The sequence below is a fragment of the Anarhichas minor genome, unplaced genomic scaffold, assembly GCF_050575085.1.
Source record: "Anarhichas minor isolate MPS153535 unplaced genomic scaffold, ASM5057508v1 ptg000003l, whole genome shotgun sequence".
Lineage (NCBI taxonomy): Eukaryota > Metazoa > Chordata > Actinopteri > Perciformes > Anarhichadidae > Anarhichas > Anarhichas minor.
The window spans coordinates 6,219,766-6,230,418 of record NW_027466449.1 but is presented as its reverse complement, the minus strand read 5'-3'; the positions used below and the strand labels follow the sequence as shown (position 1 = coordinate 6,230,418).

Sequence of the window (10,653 nt, the reverse complement as noted above, 5' to 3'; positions counted from 1 at the left end):
TTTTGTCATGAGCCTGTTCTTCCAAGACAGAAAGGACAATGTGAATGAATCACCCAAAAACCACATCAGAAAGAAGACATATGTGCTGATTCATGCCCGAGATGTGAAATCTTTTCACACGCCAAGTGACTAACCCAATGAATTCCCGTTTCCTGGTCAGAGATGACTAGGCTTTCCTTTGGCTTAGGGTGTTTTTTCCTTCCTCGTTTGTATTCTAACCAAATGGGTTTGCATTTTCAGTACCTCATTTGCGTCCATGATAGACCACAAGTCATTTAGAACAGAGCCTCTGACTCTGACTGAGTCAGGCCCTGGCATGGAGAGCTGGCGAAGGCAGTGGGCAAAAATAATAGATATCCTGAAAAGTCTGAAAGAGAACTGCGACTTGGCTGAAGATATATTTTCCATTCAAACCACAGAGGCTGCAAAGCCAAGCGGTTGGAGTCGTGGAAATGACCGAAACGGAGTCTATAGACCTCAATCCAACCCGGAATTTGTAGGACTGGAAAATTGTTGAATCGTGAATCCTTTACAATTTGACGTCATCAATTTTACGAAAAATAGACAAACTTTTACACTGATTTAAGTCTGTAATTGCTGCCTACGGTGCCTTTACAATTCAACACCGACTTTAAGGTGAATACTTCCACATCCATCCATTTATATTTCATTTAGCTCAATGTGTACACATTTCCTTTCACTTTGGCATCAAACGTTTTTTTTAATCTTGCTCAAGGTGATACAAGATGAGCTCTACTCTGATTCAAAGTTGTAAAAATAAGTACAAAAATGTCCACGGGGTGATTCTTTTTTTTATAGACATATGTGGAAGACTGTACATGAGGCAGCCATTACTAAATAAAGGTAACACAATGTCAGCAACCTAAATTAACTGGACGAAAGTGAACAGAAAACACATCTTGATGTTCAGTCGAAGCATAAAGCATGTTTCAAATAGAGAGCAGAGCCTATACGGCACGTTTTAGGTTGGAGACATTTAGAATAATCCTAAAAGTGGGATGAACTCCTTTAAGAAAGCTCTGAAGACACCTTTTTCCTCCAAAAATATTTTCCAGCAAAATCTCGGCGTCATCACAGACTAGAAATTCTCAATTAAATCAAACAGAATATTTGGACTTCAGAACAGAACCAGCCAACTAGTCCCTTGTGCTTTCATCACAGTAATTGTACATTTTTGTAATAATGAAATAATTTCTTCAATATTTGGGTGAATAACTGAAATTGTTTCTTGATGCATTTTATTGAGCCATTGGTCAAATAGGCATCCAAGTTCTCATTATATTGTAAAAGGTTTTTTCCACAAAGAAAACATACAGATAAGCCTGCATGTATGTATATATATATATATATTAATGAAAAATATGATACATTTCTCTGTAAATCAAACTTCAAAACCAGTGAATTTGTGAAACAGAAAAACTCAAAATGATTGGTGGTCATTACATTTCAAGGAGCAGCACTAACAGTAGCACTTCATCTGAATTGCCAAAAGAGTCAACCTGTGCAATCATGTCTGCTGGTACATTTACCACCGATAAAATGGAACAAACAATGCCATAAAAGAACAAAATATACAATAATTTAGTTAACTTAACACTAGTTCTCTAAGAAGATGACCTTTTTTTCCACAGGATTGGAGTTTCAGTTTAAGAACCATGACTTCTTTAGTTGTTTTGATAAACTCCTAACAACAAGCTTTCAATAAAACAATGTGTTTAGCTCTTTGGATAACAGTACAACCTGCTTCAGCTCCACCATAAAAGTCTCTGTAGCACCACATTAAATAAAATGTATGTACTGCATTTTCAAAAGTCGTTTGCGCAGCAGGTTTTGGGGTTTTGTGTGGCATCCATTGTTTGTCAGGATCCCAACTATCCAGCATTTTTTCTTCACTTTGATTCTCCAAGAAGATGGACAATGAGTTCATACGTGGAGAGGACGATGGCTGTGTTGGGGATTTGTCTAATTAGCTGTGGAACGAGTCCTCTATAAAAAGCTGCATAGCCTTCCTCCACAGCTATTAACCTCCCCGTCTGGAAGAAATACTTGTACTTGCTGCCTTCCTCACGCAGCCTTGTCCGAATTACCTCTGTGGAGACAAAAAAAAAAAAGTATTAGTCATATAGACAAATACATCTTCCTGACATTAGGTTGTTGTGTTGCAAGAGACAAACAACGGATGTTAGTGTTTACCGTGTGGATAGGCTATGCAGGACGCACAACCCTTTGAAAAAGCAGCAGCCATCATCAGACCCAGGAAGTCGGATGCCCCTTTCTCCTTTTCACCATTTGAGGAGGCGAATTGGCGCTCGGCGAGGCGTTTCTTCAGTGTCTCGTAGATGAGGAAGCAGATCATGGTCTCCGAGATGCCAGCATAAGATGCAGTCAAGCCTCGGTAGAAGCCCCGAATTCCTTCCGTGTTGTAAACATATCGGGCGCACTGCAGTGCATTCATCTTCTTCTCTCCTCTGGCTCTAAAGAGGAGAGACGGTCAGACTCATTAGTGCCAAAATCACATTTGGTGGAAAGGTTGAAACAACAGCAATTCTAACTGTTAATGATCATCTTATCTGTTTTTCTGTTTATTGTCAAAGTGATTAATCAACTTTCAGCCCTTTGAGGAAGTATGTAACCCCCTGGAGTTTCCTTATTGAGTTGAACGAGTTGACTGAATTCTGTGCCACAGGACAGGTGTTCTTTACAGACAGATCTGTTCCTGAGTCCTCACATGATACTACTGCCTTGTACTCTGTAGTGTAAATATAGACTCTTCTTCTGCACGCAGGACAGTGCGTCAGACTGTGTATTTATGGAGCCGGGTCACACGCTCAGTCTCACAAACTGCACAAGGACACCATCGTGGAGGTCTGTTAAAGGTTTCTGTTAAAGGTCACATTATATGGAGTAATTTACCCTAAAATAAGTCAGATTGTTCTACACAGCCCTAACACAGAATACTAGAGCTAAAATATGAGTACACACATGATAGGTGAAATTAGGAGTGTACACACTTTTTCTCCAGCTGCATTCTGGTCTTGACCATCCAGATGGGGTTCATTAGAGAGTTAGTAACGAAAGCTGAGAGCAGAGGGGTCAAGAAGCACATTCAGTTTTACACTGCAGTTCAATATAAGATTAATTTCATCCCCTCAATGTAACTCATGACATCTGTAAAAAAAAAAATGCTGCAGTCAGAAATATTAGCCTTGTAATGATTGACCTTTTGAAGTCTGTTTGTTTTTATATTCAAAAATGCTATGGAGGCATTCTGTTATGTCATCCACAGGGTAGACAAAACATACGCTTTAGCAATACTGTTTTTGCAGGGCCCTGGATTGCATTACATGTTACAGCTGTATATAAGCATATAAACAAAGGCTAACATGCAGACTGCTCACCTGCAACACCAGCAGAGGACATGTGCACCACTCCACTATTAGGGACGAACAGCCCATTGAACGTCTCTTTAGCTTTTGAGTACGCAGCAAAGTAAATGGCTCTGAAACACAGAGAACAAACGGGTGAGGACTCTACACAGAAGCAGCTATAAAGAATTAGAACACAGTGATTAAATGAATGCATTTCAATATGTGAACTGGGCAATTCTGCAAAAAAAAAAAAAAAAAAGAGTCCATTTGGACTTGTGTTGGCCTTTGGCAGAGTGCATCCAGAGCAGTCTGTTTCCCAATGCCTGTTCTCTCTACTTCTGGAACAAACTGCCACTGCACCAGAATGGGCTGAATAAGCACCACAGATGCCCACAGGGCTGCAGTGAAAGTGAGCCTGTGCAAGCTGGCCAGTGGAATAGAGTGACAGTGGAATCACTGGGCGAAGGATCATGCTGCAGCTACTCATTAACCATGTGGGGAAAGCATACGTAACCTATGAACCTTTTTCAGTTTAACGCAGTCCCAAAGTCTAAATCAACATTTTATGGCAAATGCATCAGGACTGTTCATTTTACGGTTTCATTGAGTTTAGATTATGAACCACGAGAAAACATGCCAACGGCCAGACTATTTGTTGACACTACAAAATAAACAGTGAAAATGAAACAATATGTACCTACATAATATTGAACTTTTGTTTTGACTTAAGGCAGATCAGTTACTATCAAGCCATCGTCAGAACCATGTGCGATACTTTAGTGTCGCAGAGTTAAACAAACATAGTTCCTTTTTTGTATTTTATGTTGTGTTAAGTTTGATCAAATACAAGTACAGAGGACTCGTGTTTTGCCACATCAAAACAACAGACTTTACAGAGAAACACACTCTCTGCCACCTTCTTGGCCTCTGCTTTGTTTATTGTTTTTGAATATCACTTCAATGTGCATCATCAATAACCTGTACCCCAACTGGCAGGTATCATGAACACAGAGACTGCCATAGTGTCAGGTCTTTGTTAAATAAAACTGCAATGGGTGGGGATGGTGGCGAGACCGAGTGCAGACACTGATTCAACTGTACCTTGACGGGGCCACACCAACAAGATTCGGCCCCAGACCACGGAAAAGTGATCTTGGTCCCTCTTTTTCTAGTATAGACCTGAAACAAAAGAAAACCACCAATCAAAACACTAATATTTGAGTTTACATATATTCACAGGTTTTATTCATATTCAGCTGTCTCTACATGTGTTACAGAAAAGGTCAGTGTAGGACTGACCCCACCGCTGTGTTTCGCCAGTTCTGTTCACTTGAGCCGGTTTAACCAAGTGTATACATGAGACCCAGACCTCTCGGCAGTGACCTGTCACGTCAGCCACGTCCCCACAAGGTTTTTTTTAAACTCTTTGTAGGGAGTGAACTTCACTCGCCAGATGATATTCAGGTCTGTCTGGGGCTACGCAGAGGGAGAGGGTGAAACTGCAATTTGTGTTGGTGTCTGTAATGCGAACCTGTCTCTCAAGCAGTGTGCACGCATTCCACCTCTCTCTCACTGATACCCGGACACCTTAACAACAATGAGTTTAAACACAATAATGCAGTGCTCACTACTGAGGTAATATGCATATTGATATATAACTTAAACAGCTAACAGCAACAGCTGACCAGTCCAGACTAGTTCAGCCCTCTAGTGTAATACGACTCTGACTGAGCACCCTGGATAAAACCTCCCCCTCTTCGTCTTGGCCCACTGGGGCTGCTTTTAGTTCTTACCAACCTAAGCAGAGTCATAAAAAGGCTACTTTCATGGACAACACACCAAAAAAAACATGTGCCACAATGTGCCCCAAACAGCTGGTTAAAGACACCAAACAGGAGGGTCCAGATCCTCACGTTATGTAGGATTTGAGGTCTGAATTTTAAGACCAAAGTAATTTCATGGACTAAATCAAAAGAACAGCACATGACTTAATACAACTATTCCAAGAATATATATATTGCATATACATATATATTATAATTCGTAATGTCAACACATCAGTTATGCTTAAACGTTGAGGTCTTCGCGGGGTAAAACTCAGCAGGGCGTCACTTTGTAACTATAATAGGTAGCCAGCTTACAATAATGACCCAATAATGTCCCACTAAGGAGAAAGTGCAACTGTGTGTACCTTTGTTTGCAGTTAGAAAAATGCAATTACCTCAAGTAACAGCCAACACATCAAAGACAAACGTCTTACCGTAGAACCTGAAGAAGCCCTGGAGTAACTGTACCCGGTCGAATAACTCCAGTGCCGCTGAGGGTGCCCAGATGGACCTGGAAGATGGGTCGAAGGGCGAGACCAGAAGACTGCAACCGTGTTTTCAACACCTCCAGGGGGCAGGTCACGATGGCTCCCACCGTACCACTACATCTGCAAATTGATAATAATACAAAAAAGTAAGGATTATGGACTTTCGAGTGTTTTACATTGTACAAGCAAATAGATGAACGTAACCTAAGTAGAGTGGGTTTTCTATTTGCAAGGATACTCATATTGGCTTTGACTGAGCAGAGTGTTCTTCCATCATAACAAAGCCGAGGAGCTATGGCCGACTGCAATGAACAAGTATGGTCAAAGACCGGTCTCTGGCTGTGCAATCGAAATACTCAGAGTTAACCCAACACATCTGGTGCAGAGGGTTTTATGGCTCAGACACTTTAATTGCACTTGGACGGAGTCATTTGCCTGTTTTATTTATGCCAGTTTTCCTATTCCAGCAAAACAAATTCATTCATTTAGTGATCTACAGTTCAAATTGGTAGATCCTTTATCAACTGTGTCTGTAAACATATCGGTGACAAGCTTAGAAGTTTGGAAGGGATCAGACTATGCCTCTGTGCTGTGAGGACAGAGTCAAACATCTCAGCAAAAGGAACACCTGACACAATTACATCAATGATTATTTAACACCTGTCCACCCATATCCGAGTGCTTTGTTATTGAATTACAGACATGGAATCATACTCAGTGTTACAGGATGTTCCATGTTCCATAACCTAATTTGACAAACATGCAACTATGATGACACAATGCGGTGTTGAATTGTCGTGGCCATGACATGTAGCCACAAAGTTAAGAAATCCAGGCTGCGAATGCAAGAGAGTGGGCCCTCTGAAAAGAACCAGTGTGTTTGTAGTACTACATTGTGTGCATTACGTATTGCTGTCGTTAGTATTTCGACAACAGGCTGCTCTACGAGTTCGACTGGTTTTGAGTAACCTCGACAGGTAAACACACATCTCTCCAAGGTTCCACATACTGGACGTTTTAAGACTGCCTGCAGTTAAACAAAGCTGTCAACATCATCGTCGTATTATTATACAGTTGATATTTCAAGGGTGAAATGGCGTCATTTTAACAAGCCTGTGCTTTTTAAACGCGACTTTAACGTCACAGGCCTTAATGTCATTATGAGGAGTTTAGCTAGCATCGCGAGCATGGACGTCTCCACTTTAAACGTTGCATAACGCCAAAGGACATCGCATAAGGTTAGCTAAAGCCCGCCGGCATCTCTTATGACCGCGCCACCTTCACAGTCTTGTATTACACATATTAGCGTCATTTCTAACGCAGTGTGTCATCTTACATCGCGTTGTAACTCACAACACGAATACGACACATTTAACAGCGTTATCTCGCTAGCTAACTGTAGCTAGCAGGTGTTAGCAAACGCCCGCACGGATGTACCGCGGGCTCGTTGTCCACGACAACAACGTTATTTAATAACTAGTTTAAGTTTAAGAAGTTAATGTTGTAGTGAGCTGTTATTTCGTCTCGTGCGTTTACAGCATAATTGAGAACGTAGTCAAACAAACGTCTCCTGTGTTGAATGCGGCTGATTGTGCTATGCTAACACGAGCTAGCTCGGATACCCTTAGCATGCTGACTCTCTAATGCCGAGAATGCGTTAGATTAACGAGTCATTTATACGTGGATACTCAGATGTACTTATGTGACAAACATCGCATAACCCAATGTCGTGTTACATGAACCTCTGAGCTATTAATAACGTTACTCTGGTTAGAAGCAGTAACATTAATGAGACTTACCCCCCTGCAAAGAGGTTCAGCAGAGTGTCTTTCTGTGCCATCCTTTTCTTTTTCAAACAGCCACCATACTCGTGTCGTGTCGCTTGTTCAAATCTCGTTGGTTCAAAGAGAAGGAGAAGAACAACGGCTGTATGATCCCCGCGTGAGTGTCTGTCTGTCTGTCTCTACCCGGCTCGGTGGAGCGGCAGTGGTTGACCTCAGGAACTGCTCACGGTTTACGTCAGGGGGCCGGACGGGGGCGTTGTCCGTGACGTAGGTACACGTGCTCACTGCCGTAAGCGATTGGTCTTTTCTCTCATGTTGATGGACAATTATTACCAGCAACAAATATGAACAAAACAACAGGAGAACAACACTTTGTACCTCCGAGTTCCTCCTGACCTTCACTGGTTTCAGTGTAAATTTTCACTCTGCACGATTGACAACTAGTATTCAATGAATTAGTCTTAAAATGAGGTATCATTAAATATAGAGACTAAAATGTGTTAAAAAACTTTTTTTTAAACTAAAAAACACCAGATTATTTTTTCACACTTCACTTGTGAAGTAGATATGAATAATAAGAATGCGACATAATGAGAATAAAAACGTTATGAAACTGAGAAAAAAGGTTTCTCAGTGAAGTCTGGTTGGGAACAGACCGATTGTCTTTTTTGACTTTCCATCAAACTATTAGTGGCTGTTCCTACTCTGATAGGAAATGGATGGTCACATCTTTTTAGAAAGGAAGATCTCAGGACAACAGGGCCTTTGATTTTATTGAAATATGACTCCATGCCTGATTGTGTGACATAATAGACATGTGATGTTATGGGATGTGCTGTACACCAATGAGCGGTGAGTAATACAAGTTGGTATGCTGTCACCCTGTTGAGGCTATAAATCTACAAAAAAATAATAGCACTTTGTTTGTTCTTTTGTCTGTGCAATAACATCTTTGTCATTATATCAAAATTGTCTCGTCAAACCAGCTGCACTTTCTTTTTGTCCTGTTTGAAATCACAACACAGGTTTGTCATCGCGTGTTAACATGTGCTTGAGCAATAAAGTGCATTTCACTTACTGCAAAACAGGTTTTGGGTGCCCTTTATATGAGTCATACCAACATGAAATGCTTCTGTAATTGAACTTTCAACTGGCAAATGTATTTATGTAACTATGTACATTTACTTCAGTATTGTACTTAAAGTTACTGTGAGGAACTTTTAACTGGTTATAAAACAGTCCCAATTTAGTACTTAGGTCTCTACATGAGTAAACAAGACCACCAGTGAGGAGATTGGCCATTTCTATATAGTTATTCTCAATGCTCGTCAATGGTGCCACCAGATCAGATTATGCGCATAATCAGACAAAATTGCGCAGGTTCACCAGAAACTCCTTCAGTTCAGACTCGACCACGGCCTCAAGCAGCAACCAGCCCCAGATCCGGCTTCGCTCCTCCTCAGCAGCTCCTCCTCCGGCCAGGAGCAGAGCATTACCCCGCTGCTGCGCCAGTCCCCGCTGGGAGCCAACAACCGGGGCCAGGTCTGCGAGGGGCCTGCTATCTGACTCTGCTGCAGTAAAAGGGTACTCAGTAACAGTAATGCTTTTGTCCATTGGGACCGTCAAAACTAACACAAACTTAAAGTTCGTTGTAGTAGCTTTGAAATGGCAAACTGGAAGATTCTTTCTTTGTTTTCACTCAAATAGAAATTCTAAATCCACCAGGCTGAAATCTTAAGGATTGCCACTTTAAGTACAAATTTGAGATATTTATGGCATGTACTACACAAATGTGTCGAGCAGGATTTAGCTTTTTCTTCTTTCCTGCACCATAAATCATCTCATCACCTAATATCCACCTCGACCAGCTACAACTGTACAAAGCTGCTTACACATTGTTGCATTTATATTATGAGATCAGTCCAAAGGGCAAGGAGTACTTTAACTGTGATACTTTCAGTACATTTGTTCTAATAATACTTCTCAAGATAAGCGAAGATACAACTTGATTTATCCTGAGCAGCAGTTGCAGTACAGTGTAGGGAGAGTGCAAATATAAAGAGCGCAAAAATAAAAGTCTAACAAGTAAAATCTCGAATGCAGGACGTGTAATGGAGTACTTACATTGTTGTATTGGTACTCTTTCTTAAGTAAAGGATCTAAATACTTATTTCACCACCGATTCTCAGTCACACGAGGAATTAATGCTCAACAATGAGACCGGATGATCTTCTGGTTGTTATGGTTTTATAGTAAGTTGGAAATGCTGACACCATGTGACCCAATATGAAACATACAGCTGTGTGTGTGTGTGTGTGTGTGCAAATAAATTTAGCTGAACCTAATCCTGTGCCTCATATAAAAAGCTAAACCATTGCAAGGATTAAAATGCCTCACTTACTGTATCAGCGAAACTGCCAAAGTAATTGGAGAGTGGTGCAACAGTGAGAGAGACCCCCCCACCACACACACACACACACACACACCCACACCACTCCCATCAGTATTTGTTCCCACTGGTGCCGGGCTAAAGTACAGTTAAATATATTTAATTTCGAAAGCTTAGAACTTGTTTGCCTTACCTCCAGTGGTATCTCAGGGGGAGTCTGCTAGTCTGCCAATATTTTTTGATTGGCAACATTCACTGACATTTTACGATACAAAAACGAGGTAGTCAAGCTTAAATGGTCGCTCTCATATCGACTTTATTCTACATTCTTTTAAAGTTTAAAGTGTGATTAAGGTGTTTTTAAAGTGTGTATGCTCATTTCGTTTTTGCAATTTAGTGTAACCCAATGTACTATAATATCCCTGCTATTTAGATACTGCTTTTTAATTAGCTTATAACCTTTTTGAAGGGATAGTTAGTGCCATTTATTATTTTCAACGTGTATTGTATTCACATGTAGCTGGTTGCTTGGGAACATTCTTCAAAGTATTTCATAACTACATGCACAAGACAAAAAAATAATAGGAAATAAATTGAATCTACGCATAAAATGCACTAACAACTGTAAATCAAATATAAGCAGCAAGCAAGGAGGAAACAAGTTTTAGAGCAGAGGACGTATAGCAACCTTCAGTTGTGGCTCAACATCTCACTGGCTTTCAGACAGGAAGGAGTTCCCTTCTGGAAAGAACATCTAAAGAGGGTCCTCCTGTACTA

General features: G+C 40.8%; 1 protein-coding gene across 1 annotated transcript; it reads right to left on the bottom strand.

Moving 5' to 3' along the window:
• Positions 1–794: 794 nt before the first annotated feature.
• slc25a33 (solute carrier family 25 member 33) lies at positions 795–7,729 on the bottom strand. The gene is made up of 7 exons (XM_076095203.1): positions 7,503–7,729; positions 5,650–5,823; positions 4,491–4,568; positions 3,420–3,520; positions 3,033–3,099; positions 2,215–2,495; positions 795–2,110 (listed from the first exon to the last, which is right to left on the bottom strand). The coding sequence occupies exons 1-7, from the start codon at positions 7,541–7,543 to the stop codon at positions 1,911–1,913; spliced, it is 942 nt and encodes a 313-aa protein (XP_075951318.1). The 5' UTR covers positions 7,544–7,729; the 3' UTR covers positions 795–1,910.
• Positions 7,730–10,653: the final 2,924 nt, after the last annotated feature.